The sequence below is a fragment of the Tetrao urogallus genome (assembly GCF_951394365.1).
Source record: "Tetrao urogallus genome assembly, chromosome: 1".
NCBI classification, from domain to species: Eukaryota; Metazoa; Chordata; class Aves; order Galliformes; family Phasianidae; genus Tetrao; species Tetrao urogallus.
In genome coordinates, this window is record NC_136813.1 from 7,719,756 (window position 1) to 7,740,025 (window position 20,270).

Sequence of the window (20,270 nt, forward strand, 5' to 3'; positions counted from 1 at the left end):
AGTAAGGGAAGCGTATAAATTCAGGATCTATATAGGAGAATGACAAATAATGATAGAGGATTGATAGATAACTGATATATCAGGTAGTACATATAAGAACAAGTATCTTATCTGGTGTAGTTTAATCACGATCCCTTTCTGTAACTTGCTGTCAGTGAGTTGTAGCATTGCTGGCGTTGGAAGGGACCCCTTGAGCCTCTAAATGCAGCCCTGCTCTAGCAGGGTCAGCTGTAGCTGCCTGGCCACAACCATGTCCAGTTGGGTTTTGAGCATCTCCTCCAAGTAGAGGCACCAATACAACTCTAGACAATGTTTTAGAATAGAATGGTTCTGTTGAAAGGGACCTTCAGAGATCACCTAGCCCAACTGCCCGACCTCTTCAGGGCTAAAGGACGTAGTTGGGCAATGAGGCACTGGAACAGTTTGCACAAAGAAGCCGTGGATGCCCCATCTCTAGAGGCATTTGTATTTTTATTTGACCACCTCTGCAGTTCCCTAGGTTTCATGGGGACTCACTTAGGTACAACAGCAGAAGTGAGGTTTCTTCATTGATAGTGCTGCAAGACAGCACAGGCAGTGGTTTTGAGCTCTGGACTACGTCTGTCAAGCTCACATGTCAAGCTAGCTTGGGTGGACAGAGGGCAGTACTAAGGTCGGGTTATGCACTGATGGATCCCAGGTGGCTGTGTGCAGCCAACCCAGTCTGTGCTGCTCCAGGTGAGACTTAACATAATAAAAATTTGGGTATTTGTTTTTTTCCATTATTCTAAGGACTGCTTTTGATAAACGTTCGTTTTCAGCATAGTGAAAATTAAAAAACCCAAACAATTAAAAGTGAAGTAGTCATTTGAGTGTTAGTAGAAATTCTTATTGCTTTTTCATCGTGAACTAGCACAAAAAAAGCCTCCTCCTCTCGCACCCAAATGTTAAAGCACCGTTGAAATACCTGTAGGAAAAAATGGTAAAATTCAGATGTTGTTGAACATCAGACTATTCTGCAAGTCTGAGCTGAATTCAAACAATGCAGGCAGTGGATTAATTGCTCAGTTCTGTCTGCTCCTCGCTCACATGCAGGAGACACTGGGACTTCCTTGACTCAAACAAACACTTAATACATCTTCTGTGTCTGAATGCTTACGTGTCACATGCAGCACCCAGAGGGGAATAACAGATATTCTGCTAATGTAGGGTAAGCTTCAGATGCTGTCTAGCTGAGCAGGCTAGGGTGTTAGCTGATGTGGTGGTGAAAAGCTAGGGGAATGGTGATGGGGGTTGGGGGTGAGGCAAATGGCTCAGCTGAAGTGCATCTACAAGTCTGGAGAGGAGAAGGCTCAGAGGTGAGCTTATGGTTCTCTCCCTCTCCTGAAGGGAGGTTATGGTGAACTGGGGGTTGGTCTCTCCTCCTTAGTAACTAGTAACAGGACAAGAGATAATGGCCTCAAGTTGCACCAGGGAAGGTTCAGGTTGGATGTCAGGAAGAATTTCTGCTCAGACAGAGTAGTAATGCGTTGGAGCAGACAGTCCAGGGACGTGCTGGAGTCACTGTCCCTGGAGGTGCTCAGGAGCAGTGTACGTGTGGCACTGAGTGACGTGGCCTTGAGTGGCCACGAGCATAGGCTGATGGTTGAACTCAGTGATCTCAGTGATCTTTCCAACCTCAGTGGTTCTGTGATTCTGTTGAGCAAGCTGATGTAGGAACTATCAAAAATGTTCTAAGCTCAGGTGTTGGTGTTTTAGATCTATGAGCCTTAAAGACATAACATAATAAGTTAAAGCTGAGCTTGGCAATAACTTTTCTGGTTTTGGTAGGTGAAAAGTCAAGTTGATATCTGTGTGTGGGTAATCATCAAATACTGCCGTCCTAGCAGAAATTGACTTCTCAGACAGTGGGAATGTGTTTAAGTGACTCTCACTCAGCTTTCCTGCCTTTCTAGACAAGGTATGCACTGGCTTCTGACTCTTCTTTTCCTGGGACCCCTTCTTGCTTTAGGCATTTTTGGATATAGGCAAGCTCTTAACCTTGATAGTAAGTATGCTGTATGACTCACTCATGGCTCCTAATTGGATTTGAAGCCTGTCTATAATGCAGCTTAATATACCATCCTTCAGGGTTTTACCAGAAAAAAACCATAAATTGCTCTGTATGATGGTAAGTCTAACCCTATAGCCTGTTTGCACTGGAACAGTTGGTGTCTCCTTTTGTGAAGGTAAGATCGTTTCCACTTAAATGTGCAATAGGAAAAGATGCAGTAATCTGCTTGAGTCAGATGGACTTATTTTGCCTTTTTGCTTGATGCTTCAGGTACTTTGGAAATGTTTTTTATCTGTAATCGTTAAAGCAACATGTGTTTGTGTTAGAAGAAATTAAGCTCTGAACATGAAAGCAGAACAGTAGCTGCTAGTTTTGAAGGCTGGAAAAAGAGCTTAAGTTTTTGAAAAACATGCCAAGCCGATAGTTTGAGATATTAAAAAAAATATTGCACATCTCTGAGATATCCTAGGATTTTTATCCTTTTCTTTCCTCTTTTTCCTAACTTTCACTAACAGTCCTTTGCATGTCCTCTCTGCTGTGACACAGTAATGATTCGTAGCAAAACAGAACAAAATGTGAGCCTTGTGCTGCTGGCTTCTGCAGAGCGGTTGTGCTGGCCGAGCTGCACTGGCTCTGGGAGCAGAGCAAACCCAGTGTTTTCTTCTTGATCAAGTGTGCCGATTAAAAACAATTCTGGTATGATCAACAGTCCAAAGAAATTGTTATTTGTGGCCTTATTGAATGGGAGATAGGCCTTCTTACACCAAGAATGTTAATGATTTAAAAAATTGCCGGAAATCCTTCATTTCTTCTCCTGAGATTTCAGCAACTTGTTATTCTTCTGTTATCTACTGGTCAATCTTTTTATGAAAGTAGTAAGCGTTTTGGAATCTGATTTTTATCTCCTCATGAAATCTTGTGAGGTTAAATCACCCTTACCTTAAGAGCTCTCACCCGCCTGTAGCTCTGCCTTTGCTTTGGCTCTAGGTCTGTTGACGCCATGAGGAAGCTGGAAGAGGAGGAGAGGAATGATGAAAGAAAATCTGTATAAAATTGGAGTAGAAAACAGTTAAAAAGTCAAGCCGTCGATGTTATCTGGTGTTACACTAACTGGAAACTCAGTAAGAATGATTGGTACTAATTTAACTGGAATGTATTACTGTAGATATATTTTCCTTTTGGCTTCTGTGCCTCTCTAGCTTTCTCATACCCTTTCTTTGGCACGTGCTCAAATCATAGCACACGTTGTGTTTGCTTTTCCTTTTAAGAGCAACAAATTCTGAGTATTGCGAGGAATAAAATAACCATTTTACTTAACATATAATGTGCTCAGCAATTGCTGATTTGCAATTTTGAGCAACTTTAAGTTGAAGTACCCATTTCCAACTTTAAACCATCCCAAAATTGGCAATACAATCTTTTAAAACTTGGTGGGCTGTGGGCCCTTAAACTGTATCTTTCGATGGGAAGTTTGTGCCTGAAGGTGCTATTTGTGTGTAGGATTTGCCACTGGTATTTACTCAGCTCCAAAAGTAATGGTTTTCTTTTTTGAAAACTCATTGCTAAGGTCTGTTTTCTTAATTTTCTGCATTATTTTGAAAGCTTATCTGTTCCTGCTGATTCTAAGTGAACTTTTGCACCAGGATTTCACTGCTGGCCTCCAGCTGCCAGTAGGAAATCGGTGGGTGTGAGAGATTAACGATACCCTAAGCATAATCAGCACTTCTTGTGTTATTACAGGGACGCAATCACAGCTCCACATCTATCGTTGGTTGGCTTTTGGTGTCAAGCTGCTGTGGAGCAGAGAAAACCCTCTTCACATTGACCTTTTTCTTTTCGGGGAAAGCTGTGATTTGTGTGCTTGATTTAAATCTGCAGGTTCTGAAGTGGTGTGCTTTACAGTGTGGGGGGAGGAAGGTGGGGAGGGAATTCTTCCTGTTTTTGCAGACCACAAATCCTGTCTGGGGACCCATTACAAACTATTATGTTAGCTTCTTAGTTTAGGCTCAGAAATTCAGGTCAGATTTAACTCTTTCTTACTATTATTTTTAATTTCTTTTTAATTCTTTTTCTCAGGCTGACTGTAATGTTTTCAAACTTTGCCATGACAAGTCAGTACAGCGTCAATGTGTGCTTTTCATTTTCTAAGCACTGCACTCCGTATTTACCTTTGAATCCACTGACTCTTTTGAAAGTAGTTATACATGTGATTTTAGAGGATCTAGAAAATGATTATTGGTGAAAATAAGGTGCTGGCTGCCAGAGCATGCAGCAGATCCAGCAAGCAGTGATATTCATATTAAATTCAAAGTTGACTTTGGAGGAACCTTCTTAAAAATTGTATGTTTTCAGAAAGATGACATTCATTATGTTAAATCTGCCTGTGGTTCAGACCTTGTTATGTAGGTCTCAGAAAGAGATAAGTTTGACATGCTCTGTTCTGGCACCTATTTACTCTTAACTCAGACCTGTCAACATGACAACAGTAGGAATCCTTGGAGGAGCAAAGCACAAGACTGAAATATTAGGAGCGTGATGTTTTGAAGCAGGCAGTGAGGTCAAAAGCTTTGTGAACGAGCTCAAACAATGCTTGTTAGCAATGGTTGGGCATTTTTATTTTTCCCTAGCTTTTTAAATTTACCATATATTGGGACAAACACAACCCATTGGCGAGGCTGCTTAAGCAGAGAACTCATGCTGTTAATTGCATGCATCAGGATTTCTAACACTCTGCGGCTATGTGCTGAGGCAATGGGAATTGCAGCAGAATGTGGGGCTGGGATGTACTTGGCCATTGTGCACCTTGCTCCATGGTGCTGTTTTACTGCTCATTCTTACAGCTATCACCTGTTCTCTCTAGAAGTGGCAAATGTTTAGTCAATTTATGTGAATTTTTATGCACAATGTTATTCATCGTGCTCTAGTTTTTTTGTGTTATTTGTGGTCTGGTCACTTTTTTCCTCTTTTGTTTTGAGCAAGGAAAACGGTGATTGTAAAAAGTCAGATGGTAAAAACAAAGCAACCAAAAGGTATTTAGAGTACTTCAGATCCATTTTATTAGTTAGAATGAACATCTAGATTTCAGAGAGCCTACTTGGAAGGGTTTGTAGTATAAACAAAAGAAGGCTTTGGCACAGGCTGCCCAGGGAGGTGGTGGTGTCACCGTCCCTGGAGGCGTTCAGGAGCCACAGAGATGTGGCACTGAGGGACGTGGTCAGTGGGCAGGATGGGGATGAGCTCTTGGTTGGACTAAGTGGTCTTAGAGGTCTTTTCCAACCTTAATGATCCTATGATTCAATAGAGAAACCAACGTTTTGAACTTTATATTGTAAAAAAAGTTCTTAATGAGAAAACCACTTGACTGGAATGCTGTGTATTAGGTTTATTACGTTGGAGAGAGCAAGGCAAGAAATTCTCAAAGGAGGAATGAATATTGATGAGAAATAGCTTAAAGATCATAGATGCCAAACCATAGATAAGAAGAGAGAACTGGCTATGAGTTTTGTATGAAAAAACTTCCTTGCTGTGTTTTAAAAATTAATGTGACTTGCTATTACGTTAAAGAAAAGCTTATATTACTTGTGATAGTCAAGTTATTATTTGAGTTTTATACATGTGTCAAGCGAAGCCAGAGAACGGTCTTTAGCAAGTTGTCACACAGACAACATATTGTGGTGCAGATTTGGACAGTGGTCATTGCTCCTGCTGGTGTGAGAAGGGCCTCTACCTCCTGCATTAGGGGAATTGGAATTTGGCCTCAATCAATGTTTTCCAGAATTTATAGCATTTAGAATCATCGAATCAATGAAGTTGGAAAAGACCTCCAACATCATCCAGTCCAACCATCCACCTGCTACCAATATTTCCCCACTAAATCATGTCTCTTACTACAGCTGAAAGCTTCTTGAACGCTCTTATAGAAAAGTGTACCTTGCTCATGGAAAGATGAGTTCAAAGGTTGAAACTGGTGCTTTGTGATTTCTTTTGATTTTACAATTCTCTTGATTAAACAAAGAAGTGGAAATCTTTAATCTGCTTTCTAATTTCCTGTACTTTCATTTCTAGTCCTTGAAAATGAGCTCTGAAAAGAGCTGTGTGTGATTAAAATCTTAGAGAACATGATTGAAAAGGTGAAGGGGCTCAGTTTTGTACCCCCTGTTTCTGGTGCCCCTGCCCTCAACTTGTGCATGGTGGTGGATGTCTGTTGTGGTTCAGGGATGCCTAACGGCCACCTGTAAAGGGAACTGGTCTCTTCCTTTGACCTCCTACCTACACTTCTGGTAGTACAGCCCTGTGTGCTGTTAGGCTTCCTTGCTATTTCTGTCTTACAGCTTTTTTTTTTTTTTTTTTTTTTTTTTTTAAACTTTGAGGAGTTATTTTAGTCTCTTTCCTTTGAGCAGTACAGTCACAGGAATGTGTTGTTCTATAAGCTTTGTAGACCAGAGTTGAAGAGCTATTGCTGTTTGTATTTGGTCTGAATGCTACCAAGATGTTCAAAAAGTTATACTCAGTGAAACCTTTCTTTGAGGTGTAAATCACAGAATGGCCTGTGTTGAAAAGGACCACAATGCTCATCCAGTTCCAACCCCTTGCTGTGTGCAGGGTCATCAACCACCAGACCAGGCTGCCCAGAGCCACATCCAGCCTGGCCTTGAATGCCTCCAGGGATGGGGCATCCACAGCCTCCTTGGGCAACCTGTTCCAGTGTGTCACCACCCTCTGGGCGAAAAACTGCCTCCTAATATCTAACCTAAACCTCTCCTGTCTCAGTTTAAAACCATTCCCCCTTGTCCTATCAAATGAACAGGAGAATTATCTGGGAAGCATGTGTCCTGTCATTTAAACGTTAAGAATGGAACAGATCTGTAGAAAGTTGTCCAGCCACAGATGACGTGAGGTGTCTTGGATAACTGCACTTGAAGACATTGCCTTTTTAGTTCTATAACATACAAGAATACAGGTGCAGCTCTCTTGGATGCTGTCTTAAGTATGTGCTGTAGTTCAGCCTTGTCTAACCTTGTCAACCTTCCATTAATTGTTTCCCCCCACTTTCTCCAAATAAAAGATTCTGTGTGTCACTGGGGACTGTGTAGGGTGTGAGAAATTGTATCAGTGGAAGGGAAGCAATGGGAAGCTAAGGCGAAGGTCTTGAGGAGAGCAACCTCTGAGAGAGTGAGTATGGATGAAATATTAGCCGTCTTTAAGCCTTCCAGAGCAGGTGATTATACATGGCTGGCTAACTTAATTATTAATAATACTTAATTATTTCCAGCACTTGTAATACTGTTTCCCAATTGTACGTGCATCTTATATACCAGCTGCATCTTTAAAGCAGTCCTTGGTTGTATCAGTGACCCTTTTGCTTGGAATAACTGCATCTTTCAGTCCTGTTTTCCATCAGTTGCCATTATTACAAAATAGTGCAACACTTTCTGAACTTCCACCTGCTTTTTGCCAGTGGAGTTCACAGTTGGGTTGAGTTTGCTGGATCACATTTGCACAAGGTCGGGAAGAACTTTTTTTTTTTTTTGTAGGAACATGGGGATAGTTATTGCTATAGTAGTCACAGAATGGGTTTGAGAAAAACAACAACCTATTTCTGCTTAGAGTTCAGCAGGCAGGTTTGCTACAGGCACTTTCAGTTGATGTCATATAGCAGCTTTCTGTACTTCCAGCTCCAGAAGTTACTTCCTTGGGCACTTTCATTGTGTGTGAGTGTTTTCCCTCCTCCTGACCACCTCCTTTTTGCATCGGTCTCAGTGCAGCTGCAGTGCAGCTTCTTGTTTCTTTCCTTCCTTTCTTCTAGCCCCTTTTCCTTTCTTTGTCTTTGCAGGTTGTGCTTCATATTTGGCCAAGAGGGGACCATAAGGGAAGCTAAACCTTTGACAGATAGAGTTCCTAGTTTTTTAGTACTTCCATTTGATTTATTTTTTTTATGTGGGAGACCAAAGCCACTCCATCTGCATGTCATCTCTGCCCGTGTGATACAGATGCTGCGGGAGGGAATCCACCAAGTTATCACCATGCTACTCACATAGTAACAGTTGTCAGTATACACACTGTGCTCTGAAAGCTGCATCTGTCACAGGTGGAAGCTGCTTTTGGGTTAGTATGTTACTGCAGGTGGAACTGCGGTTCTGGTTTTTGGTTTTCCAAAAGGCTCAAAGTGAGCTGAGTTGGCAGGATAGCTGTCAAGAGTAAATTTAATGCTGTTTCCAAACACTTGTTTGTACATTTAATTTATCCTGAGCTTTTTAAACTTGTACAGGAAAGGGGGGGGGGGGGGGGGAACAACCAACTAACCAACCCCAAGAAACATTAAATACCCTTTTTTTTGTCCTCTGTGAGAACAAACTAAAAAACATGTACATAATTGGGAGCAATAACAATGGTATTTAATCACCTGGGCAAACTGGCTGCAAGATTCAGTGGTCGTTTGTGGACCAACTTGAGTTCAATTCGTTTACCATCCAAAGTGAATTTTTCCCTTGGTCAGAAGCAGCATGCAGGATTTTGCTGCTTTGTTACAAGGTATAGAAGTCTAATTGCTTTAACAGTTGTGGGTGTTATTCCCTATCTTTTTGTTTTTTCTGTTTCCTAACTTCACCAGATCTTTAGTTTTTGGTTTCTGGCTGCCTGTGAGTTTGATTTGCTTGCTTGTGCAATTGCAGTGATTGCAGGTTATTTTGTGAACATGCAGTTCTGTTAAGCACCCCACGAATGCTCAAAACTTAAAACTGTGACATACCTACAAGCCTGGGTTGGACCTTTCATGTTGTCACATCAGAACAAAGAAAACCATACCAGAATGATGTGAAGACAGATGAATTCAGGTTATAAACTTGTTTCCATATTAGCAATTAAACATATAATGCTGTTGTGTTTTTGGAATTACTGTGTAGCAGCACTGAGAACAATGCAAAAAATCCCAAATTCTCCAAGGCTGATGGTAAAATCAAGATGCTGTGAGCCATAGTCAGGTAAGAAATGCTGACACTGTGCCTGTAAACTGTAAAAGCTAATCTCTGTAGAAGAGGGAAGACAAATGAGGGCGAAGGAAATCTGTAGTTGTAAGTGCAAAACCTTTCTCAAAGCTCACTGACTGGTGAATGAATACAGAAAATAACTATATTTTTGATAGCTGGACCTTTTGGAAACTTCTGATACAATCTGCTGCAGCAGCTTACATGGATGTAGCCAGAGCTCACTATTTGGTATTGTACTGGAAACGTGGGGCAGCATGAGCCCAGATTTATGCTATTAACATCCAGCTAGTAGCATCATGTGTTGTGAGGCATCATACAGTAGAAGGGGAACAAAGAAGAAACGTGGTGAAGGTTTGTAAAGGCAAAAGCAGTGGCACTGTTGGCACTGTAGCTCTCAGCTGGGACAGGTGGGCGTGCTGCTTGGTGCCATGACATCTGCATTGTCCGTTTCAGTAGAAAACACTTTTTGTGAGAATATAAGCAGAATGGTGAAGGCATCTTGGGTGCCCCAGGTAAAAGTTTATACAGAAGCAGTTCCTGTGAATTCCCAGTTTAACTTTGGCTGTGGTTTGTACGCTTACATTATCATGTCCTGCACAGGCTTTTAATTCTGGTACGTGCTGTGGAACCCACGGTGCCTTGCCTCTCCCTGCGTGACGGCTTCAAGGCTCATGCAGTACAAGTTATACATAGTAACTTGGTCCATGTAATTCCTCTCTGCTTTGATTCTGTGCTATGGAAGTGCTATTTTTGGTTTCATATCTGTTTTCCTGCAGGATGGTGATGATTCATCCCCCATCAATAAACCAGTTACTAAACTCTCTTCTTTAATAAGGTGTTGGATGCTTAAGGTACTTTTCTTTGACAAAATGTTTAATTTGTTCACTGATGCTATCATTTCTGTTTATAGGAGAGGTCTCCTCACAATTTACATGGCAAATCAAGTAAGTAATCCTTTATTCAAATGGTAAAAATGTGTGAGATCGTTGGAATTGTTTTTGAAACCACTGTCAAATACTGTGCATACAAAAATATTTACCAGATGGTCGTGCCAGTTTGGTTTTTCTCATGGAAAAAAATAGTAGTAGTAAGTTTATCTAAATTCATACTTTGTACCTTAACTTTTTCTAAAAATGTACTTTTATTACATGATCATACTTTAGGAATGACTGTGTTATGCCAAAATAATTATCTAACCAACCTAGAACACTGTACTTTACTGTGGCCTTGAGGGAATCACGCGGACTTTGAAGATTCATTAATAGAATTATTGAGGCAAAGGCAATTTCTTGCAGCACAGATCAGAGTGATAACACTGATACTTTCTCTTCCATCCTGGTAAGTCATTGTTGGTGACAGTTGTAATTCTGAGGATTCTTGGTAGGACACTGTAACATCATCTCTTTCTGAATGTCTTCCAAGTAAATATCCTACCCATATAAATAAATGCATTTACAAATTCTATTAGAATTCCCTCTCAAATTTGGGTGTGTAAAAAAAAATGTCTTTTAAACAGCAGTTGGTTCTTGGCCTGTCCTGAAATAGCCATGACTAGGGTTCACAGACTTCAGAAGAGAGTAATTTAATTCTCACCATGAATTATATTGATTTCAACTACTGTCTTCTATAGCCATGTGATCTGGATGGTTCATACCCTATCCTTTAAGATTCCTTTTCTTTGTAAAGTTGTTTCTAATTTGAGGAGGAGACTAACCATTTTCTTGAAATTAATATAATTCTATGTTCAGATCCTCAATAACATGCTAATGTGGCATTGAATTCCTACAAGGGTAACTTTAATATAGAAAAGTTTGGATTTTTCTTTGAACCAAGAGCAGCAACTCTGTAGAAACTTCTTGTTCAGGACGTGCTGGTAGTCATGTCATCACTCATTGGGAGCAGACTTTTCAAGAGAAGGACAAAATAGGTGTGCTTAACAGCAACACTCTGAGTGTCCCTACTCTGAGAAAGCTATCAGTATGTTTGCAGCTCTTAAACTGTGATACCAACAGCTCACTTGGGCAGTTCAACAGCGTTATAAAGGAAAAATCAACAAATTTAATTCTGTTTTAAAGAGGCTGTTTGATTCCATGAGTGTTGTGTTTAGCATAGTGGTTTATTTTAGTCACATGTGTTTGAACTTTGCACAGCCAAGGATTTGCCCTATAAATTGCCCTTGATCATGATGTACTTTCCTTGTTAGCAACCTGTGTAATCACTGTGAATGTTTGCCTACCTGTGTTGCTTGTCTCTGGTTGAGAACTTTATATGCTTGGTTAAGATTTACTCATAACTTTACAATGCCTTTAAAATATTTGTTATCTCTAGATTGCAGCATGTTCTGAAAGCTGGCAAGCTGCACTTATTAATACTGTTATCCACATTTCAGAGCTGGAGCATAATGTGACTCAAGCTAACTTTTAGGTATTGAAAATGAAACGTGTAACTGGAACGTGAAGTGACTCTTGCATTCTGTAATACTATCTTCAGGGCCTATTAAGGTGTTCTCTGAACTAAACACACTGCATTGTTTTGTTTCATATTTGCTAAAGTATGTTTTGCAGTCTGAGCAACAATAATTGTGGCTCTTTGTGATTTGTCATGAGTGCTTTCGTCTAGTTAGAGGGGGGTAATTGTAATTAGGTTTATTGCTTATTATAAGCAATTATCTTGGCTATTGATTCAGTGAATTTTTATAGCCATATGAGGACTTCTAAAATAGAAATTTGTTCTTACTGTCCTATTAGCGATGGTCAACAGTTTGTGGTACAGGTGAACTTATGTAGTGAAATGGGCACAGGTATATTAAAGCCGCGTATATGGCTGCTGTTATGGAGTGGAAGGCAGGAGGTGGAAGAACTCTTGTTCTGGGCGATAACATCTTTATTGATTTTTTATTCTTTATTTTTTTCATCTCAAGCTACATAAGTGTCATGACTAATTGTAAGTAATCCAGTAATTATAGATTTATGTGACCCTGAACTCCCACGTTGTATTTTCTGACTACTTACACAATAAAATGGCATTAAAAAACATGAGAACCATAGAATCTATGATTAACAACTTATTTTTAATAAGTTGTTAATACTATATATGCTCTGTGGAAAATTTGGATGGAAGTAGTTTCTTAAGGTAGCTTTCTGCTAGACTGCATCTGTTGGAACAAAACCCCTAAGGACTGGATTTTTATGGGAATACTGTGCTTTCTGGAAGCTGAAGTTTTTTAGAAATAAAGTAATATACATGGTTGAAAATGTGGGTTTGGACACTTTTAACTTGTAACTTGTCTAAGAACTGACATTTGTGATCCCCAATACAGACCTGCAGTAGCAGTCTGTGCTGGGGGCCACACAGCAGCACGGAGCCTTTCAAGTTCTATTTTGGATTGCACTTGTTAAAGTCAAGACATTTCTAGGATTATAAGTGATGCATTGGTGGTGAACATATAGGATAACCCTTCATGGATAATTTGAGATCAAAAGGAACCCCAAGATTCCAACAAAAGGTGGAAAGTGAAATGCAATCTCGTCAGTTATTTTTATCTGGAAATGATGATGATAGTAATAAATGGGCACCCATGATTAATACCTATAGTTCTTATATTTCAAAACAGTTATGGCATACTTAATGGTGAACAGTTTGACATTTGAGTTGTTGCTTTGAAGCAGAAGAAAAAAGTTGGCATTTTTGTGTTGAAACAAAGTCTGAATTCAGTTTAAAAATTTAAAAAATAAAAAATAAAAATAGGAAGAGATTAACCTGGGCTAGGACTTTTTGTTATAAAAGTTTGAGAAATAAAATTATTGGAAAACTGATACATTGTCATTGGAATGTTCACCAAGAGAAAATGCTTCTTAGCATATACTGAAGTATAAAAAGGGTTTCTTGCTCTTACCAAAAAGAAATTGAGTTTTACTTATATTCTTGAACTTGAAATTTGAACTGCACCTCATTATGTCAAAGGCTTCCTTTGCTTTGTTCTGTAATTTCTACTTTATTTGAATGCAATCATTTATGTTGGAAAAAGCCTTCAAGATCATCAAGTACATCCACCAGTCTGACCTACTGAGTCCCATCACTAAACCATGCCTGACCACCCTCTTCATGAACAAATTCTTCCTGATATCCAATCTAAACCTAACCTGGGTGATGTAAGGCTGTTTCCTCACTGTTGCAGACCTCCAACTCGCCTCCTATCCCTTGTTACCTGAGTAAAGAGACCAACACCTCACTGCAACCTCCTTTCAGGTATTTGTGGAGAGTGATGAGGTCTCTCCTCAGTCTCCTTCTCTCCAAAGTAAACAACAAAAGTTCCATCAGCCACTCCTTGTAACTCTCATTTTCTAAAACTCTTTACCAGCTTTGTTGCTCTTTTCATATAGTCTCAACTCAATATCTGCTTGTCACTGGGGCCCCAAACTGAAGGTGGCTCTTGAAGTGCAGTCCCACGGGAGCTGAGTAGAGAGAAGGGCCATCTCTCCGCAGCCCTAATGGCCACACTATTTGTGATACAAGCCAGGATACCATTCACCTTCTTGCACCTGGGCGTGCTGCTGTTTCATGTTCAGCCTGCTGTCAAGTAACACCCCCAGATCCCTTTCTATTAGACAGCTTTCTAGCCACTCTTCCCCAAGCTTATATCACTATGTGGAGTTATTTTGACCCAAGTGCGGGACCCAGCACTTAGCCTTGTTTAATGTCATGTATGGTGCTGTCCTTACAAAATGGGAAATGTTAACATTAACAAGTTGTTCATCGGGGTCACAGGTTAAACAATGTAAAGTTCAAACGTGAGATGAAGCAGCTGGATGCAGAAGGCAGCGTGGCACTACGGGGGACTTGTTCTTGAGGGCAGTGGGAGGAATTAGCATAGGAATCACTCCCAGCCATAGCGGCAGGCGTTAGGGAGTGGTAAAAATATAGTTCTGAAAAATAAGATGAAAAAGCAAGAAAAGGATGAAGATGAGATATTAGAACTCTTAATAGCAAGAATTATGGAGGAATTGAAGCTAGGCTGCTGTAATGGCAGTTGGATGAGAGGAAGGCAGTGGAAGAAGTTGATCTGTTCTACGTGCAGAGAGCAGACGATAAAGAAAATGGTTGCTATGCAGGGAAAGGAAGTGATGAATTTTGCTGCAATTAACACAAAGAGAAATTTAGCAGGAGCCCAGAGTGAGTGACAAAGAAGGCACTGTTTTTGGTGTCCTGGGTATGGCAGCTGGAGAAATTGTCAGCAATTGCATCTGGATGAATTTAATGCAGAAACATGGCTAGTCCATGTTGTACTCACTGCTGTTCTGATGTTAGCTCATCAGTGCACCTGTTAGTGAAGAAGTATTTTAATATACCGTATACTAAGGGAAGAGATGACGTATTAGGAGAAGAAATGTGCAGCCATGCCTGCCATCAGTAGTAAGGAAAAAGAATGTTTTCCTATCAGAGTTCAGAAGGAAGAGTACATCTTCCTAGATGCAATGTAAAACAGATCCCTCATTGGAGATGGGTATTAGTGAAGAGAAACACTGCTGTTAGAGGTAGATATGAATAAGGAGAATTGCTGAGAAAACAGTCAAGAATATAACAAGGGAAAAACTTCAATGTTTTGTACATTTTGAACTTACAATGTTTTTTGGAAAATGTGGGGGCTGCTGAAGCTGAGAGCTTGCTTACTGTGTTACTATTTCTCTCAGCAAACCAACTCTTTCCATATATCTGCTTTCATAAAAATACTGTTCATTGGTATTTTGAGTCCTGTTTGGAAATGCCTAAAGCTAATGAAAATGTTGTTCACATTAAACAAGTACTGAATCAAACAAATTGGTTGAAGGTACTTGAATGGGCGATGCTGTTTCAGTATGTGATAGAGCGCAGTGCTGTAACTGAGCATGGCTTCTTGCACTTTTAAAGTAGTCCAAGCAGTACCACAGTTGAATTGTTTTGAAGTGACGTAATTGGTCTAAATTTGGCTTCATTTTGGCTGAACCTTTGTTTATTCCAGCCAAGCAGTATGAAGGACAAGTGTTGGGCTCTTAAAGCTTGAGGTAAGTTGGTCTAAGAGCAAGCAAAGTGCTGAAGCACAGATTCAATCAAAAAGGAATCCCTCTGTTTCTAATGGAGAAATGAGTATCCAGGGTTCTTTAGTCACAGCTTTAATTCTAGACACTTGTCTACTTTCTTACAGGATGGAAGTCATAGCGATTCAGAATGCTGCTAAACCTTCGTGCTTTGCAACATTTAAAACACCAAAACCACTAATCTAGTTTAAGATGTGTGGTACGCTGCGGCGGCAAACAGAGCTTGACAGGAACATAATGGAATATAAAGCATGGCTCAAATGTTTGAGGCCAAGACCCTTCCAATATCACTTTCCATGCACACTAAATTTGTTATTGTTTCATGCCTTGTGGGGGTGGTGTGTGCAGGCATGAAAGAAAGAGGGGCGAGTTTTGCTGTGGCGAGAGAAGCAGCAGCAGCAGCAGAAATCCAATAGTGAGCTGTGCTGTTGCTGGGCCTCTAGTTTCAAGTTTTTGCTAAAGGCAAAGTGATAATATTGTAAAGGAAGTTACTGGCACACAATGAATACTTTGACGCTGAACATTCCTGAGTGATTTTTCTCACCAGCTTATCACATGCTTTTTGTACAAACTTGCAGATGCGTTTGAGTTGTTATGAGCGCTTCAAGAAATACCTCGTGCCTGTTGTAATTAAGTGTATGCTTCTATGAAAATACAAATTGAATGCTTTTTTCCGTGCTATTTGACTACGAAATAGCATTTCTGTCACGTTGTGTACCTTGTAACTTTGTTGAGAAATTACCAGCCAATGCTGTAACGTACCAATTCAGAAATATCCTTTAATATAAAATAAGGTACTGATTATGACTTTTTCATTGATAAATCTAGGCTAATAGGTATTTTAAAAATCCCATTTGTTTTGACGGACCGTTAGATTTGTTATGCAGTTTATATGCTACAGCACAAGGAAATGATTTCTGTTTAAACTTTCAAATTGACATTCTGTAAACAAGCCACCAACTCCTTTTCTTTTCCATTGGGAATGGTACAGTTTTAGTCAAAAGACGGAGTCAGCGTAGAAAGAAGGGCAGATAGATTTACTTCAGTGGAATAAATATTTCAGAATTGTTAGCAGTGATAGACTCTAGGAAGGTCGATTTATTTATTTATTTTTCTAACCACTATTTGCTTCTCTTTTTAAACAATTAGAATGTGGTTGTGTATTTCTACGCTATTCTTTGTGTTATTGTTATACAAACACTGCTGGGGTATCTTTTAGCATGACAATGAAGGTAAGAATATCTGATTTATTTATTTTTTTTTAAGTTTTCTAATGTTTCAGAAGTAATCTCCATAACTGAAAACTCTCCAAGTAAATGCTTGGGGCAGTTCATTTATGAGGAATGAGGCTCTGTGGAGTTTTGCTGTCTTCCTGCCACCACCTCTTCTGTGATTTGTGGCTGTTATCTGTGTCCCTCTTTGGAAGTGACAGTGCCTTTGGTTACAGCAGCAGCTGGAAGGGACCATGTGTATTTATTCTTTAATGTTGTCCAGGCTAGATATTCCTTTCATTCCTTGCATTATTAGCTTTTGGGCTGATAGTGTGGTAGTGTAAGTAGAACAGTTGCTTAGTTCCTTCTTACAAGGAAAAGGGAAAAAAAACCCAAAAAACTAAAGGAGCTACTAAGTTATCCTTTATGTCAGGGTAGTAAAATTCTTCTTATTTATCTCTGTCTTAAAAGATACCGATAGAAAATATGAGTACTTTGATACTGTGCTTCTGGTTAACTTATAGGAAAAATTCCACTTGGAGATCTTGCAGGGAAGCTGTCTGCTTTTCTTCATTGGAAGTTACCCTGAGGTAGATCTCTGGCTTGTATAATCATCCCTGCCTGGCAGAGCACAACCCCCTGATGTTGTGGTAGTACTCCCAGTGAGGACAGGTCTGTCATTGCCTGGGTAAGGGAGGAACAGAGGCAGCATTTAGTGTTGTGTGGAAAGAAGTCTCATGCACCCATGGCAAAATTTTTACTGTTATACAGGTAAGCAGATAGCAGCCTCAGGTAATCATGGAATTGTTTGAATTTTAAGAGACCCCCAAAAATCATCTGGTCCAACCTCCCTGCCACGAACAGGGGCACCTACAGCTCCATCAGGTTGCTCAGAGCCCCATCCAGCCTGACCGTAAATGTCTCCAGGATGACTTGCTGCTAGCTGTAGTTGATAAAGGCTTATGACTTAACTTCCAACAGGCATTAAAAAAATAAGTACTAACAAGAAACAAGTCTTCTCTGGTATCAAGTTAGACCTCAACATCATCTTGTGTCAGGCCACGTGCCACTTGTTGGCAAGACCTGCCTTTTTTTGAGGAATAGCAATTTTCTGCTGTTCTGTCATCTGGATTTGGTCGGAAAGCCTCTTCCTTAGCTTCTGCTTCTTCAGTGCCTGGGTCTTGCTGGAAAAAGGAGATAGAAATAGAACTCCAATCTTATTCATAGAGGACATACAAGATGAAACTCGCCTGACACTCATTCTGTAGCCTTCAGGTGGTATACTCTGTCTTCATCTTGTCATGCTTCCACTATTGTGTCAGCATCTCCAGGGTGTGCATCAGGAAATGATGTTGTTAGTACCCTCAGTGGGAAAGTAAAGAAAGTGGAAGTGTAGCAGTAGGCAAAAAGCAAAATGGTTTTTATTATGGAGTTAATAACATTGTGGAAAAAGGAGCAAATTATTTCCTGGGTAGTTTGGAGGAATATGGAAGTTGTTCGAAAGAAATGGGTGCTCTTTAGTGACTGACAGTAACGTTCAGATCTGTTCCACCTCAGCAGAAGAAAAGCTTCACCCTTTCACAGAATCCTGGAGATTATTCTAGTGGCTGTGCAGGGAAGTGTATTGTATGATCAACATTCCCAAGCTACTTGCTTAGAAATTAAACACAGATGTTTTCAAATAATCAAAGACTTAGGCATGTTTTATTCTAGTTGATAAATGCTCAAAACACTTTCCAAAAATTTTATTTTGGAATTCAGAAATAGATGCCATAAATGAGTAAGCTATATACTTTACACATATCATGTTCTGTGGGATGGGCAGTTTGGCAACTGAAACAGGCAATACTGAAATAAATTGCTACTTTTAAATATAAACTTTACATAAAAGTCATGCAAAAAGGAATAAGCTGCAGTCTCTCTTTCTTTTAAATAGAACATAATGTAGACTAATTTGATTAACAGAATACTTTACATAATCAAATTATGGGTAATTGATGGCACTCGAGGATAATTTTAAAAGGTTGCAACTTAAGGTCATTGTCACTCCCCCCCATTTGAAGTTATTAAGAGGCAGGTTTTAAGATCAGCAGTCAGATGAACTTCAACATTGCTGATGTCTTCACTTCTAAGTAATACAGTAATAAAGTTAGATCTTGGCAGCTGGCGTTCTTGTGCATTTACATGGCTAATTGGCTTTGGCATCTTAGCCTCAGGAAACCTCATCCATCACTTCAGCGCAGGATGTTTTGGCAACAGTCAGGGCAAACATTTAATTCTTTGTCTCTTGCTTTCTATGCAAAGCTGTTTGCATTTTTAAACTTTCCTGTGTACCTTGTTAGGCACTGGATGCAATACTGAACATTATGCTCCTTTAATGTGATCTTTCCTGGTAAGCAGCTACTTGTCTTGACTTCCTAGAGTTACCAATACTGTCAGAATTATAAATCACTTTTGAAACTTCTCTGCCAGGTGAAACTTTTTGTCTTTTATAATGCATTAAAAAAATTTGTCTTGGGTTTGTTAAAGGTTATTGACTTTTTGCTAGCTGGTAACTGAGGTTAAAGGAGTGTATAAGTTCAGGTTAAAAAGAGCACTGGATACCCATATCTAGTGTGAGCAACAGCTCTGATTTTTAGTAATGCTGTAGGCAAGGATATGAAAGACTGAAAAAGTGGGTCAAGGCAGATCTCCAGGCTTCCCAGGAGTTGAAATCCCAGTGGTGTATTGAGAAACTGAGGATTTCCCTAGTGAAAAAGAGAAGAACTTCAGAAGTCTCTCAGTGAGGGATGTGAGAGCAGGAGAATCCTGCAGTCCTCACCCCTTCTGCCAGCCATGCTTTCCTGATCAAGACTCTCAGTAAGGGACAATAACTGTGTTCTGTGAAGGTCCAGACTGAGGGAGGAGCGACTGGAGAGCAGCTCAGCAGGAAAGGACCTGGAGATGCTGGTGCCAGCAGCTGAGCAGGAGCCAGTGGTGTGCCCTGGCAGCCAGGAGGGCAAACTGCATTGTGGGGTGCATTAAGCACAGCGCAGACTGATGGTAAAAAAGGTGATTTTCCTTTCCTAAGGTATTTAGCATTGGTGTGGCCTTGCCTTGAATACTGATTGCGGTTCTGGGCTCCACAATATAGAGGATATTGAGGTATTGAAAGCATCCAGAGGAAGGCAACATAACTGGCAGCAAGGATGGAAGGCACGTCCCAGGAGGAGAGGCTGAGGACACTTGGATTTCTGCATTATTGGTTACAGAATCATTAAGGTTGGAAAAGACCTCTAATATCATCTAGTCCAACCATCAGCCCACCCCACCACTGACCACGTCCCTCAGTGCCACATCTCCACAGTTCTCGGACACCTCCAGGGTTGGTGACTTCACCACCTCCCTGGGCAGCCTGTACCAATGCCTCACCACTCTTTCTGAGAAGAAAATGTTTCCTAATATGCAACCTGAATGGCAGGATGAGACATGACGAAGCAGGGAACGTGTCTTGAGCTGGGTTTGCTGTGAACTCAGAACTTTTGGGAACCTTGTAAATGACCCTTTTTTAGCATAACCTTACTAGGAACACACACCTTTTAATCAATTTCTCTTTCTGAAACACAGAGGAGATGTGCAGAGATGTTTGTGTGCTGTCAGGGATGACCTGACTTGTAGTAGTTGTGGACCTGCAGCAGAACCTCTTGCTGCATGCTCAAGACTATAAATGTCTCTCTCCCTATGGCCTTAGAACTGGGAAGTTTTAAGATGCAACATTTTGGAATCTTATTTTTCGAGGTTTTGGCACTTCTGCTTGAAATCTCCATTATTATGAGATTATTATGACCATCAGGTGGTCGCTGTTGAGCTGTTTCTGGAACTGCTCAAGTATTATGACAGCTCAGGAGACTTGGCATTCTGATTTCATCTTATAAAAAAGAAAACTTTAATTCTGTGTTCAAAATATGCAAAATGAAAACATTTCTAG

At 40.2% G+C, this 20,270-nt stretch overlaps 1 protein-coding gene across 2 annotated transcripts in view; it reads left to right on the forward strand.

Moving 5' to 3' along the window:
* TMEM135 (transmembrane protein 135) overlaps positions 1–20,270 on the forward strand; it is a gene marked incomplete at both ends in the record, with an annotated part of 164,805 nt that overhangs the window by 26,226 nt on the left and 118,309 nt on the right. For both annotated transcript variants that reach the window (XM_079549202.1, XM_079549203.1), the window contains one exon: positions 9,929–9,962. In XM_079549202.1, coding sequence (XP_079405328.1) covers positions 9,929–9,962 — 34 coding nt within the window. The remainder of the gene's footprint in view (positions 1–9,928; positions 9,963–20,270) is intronic.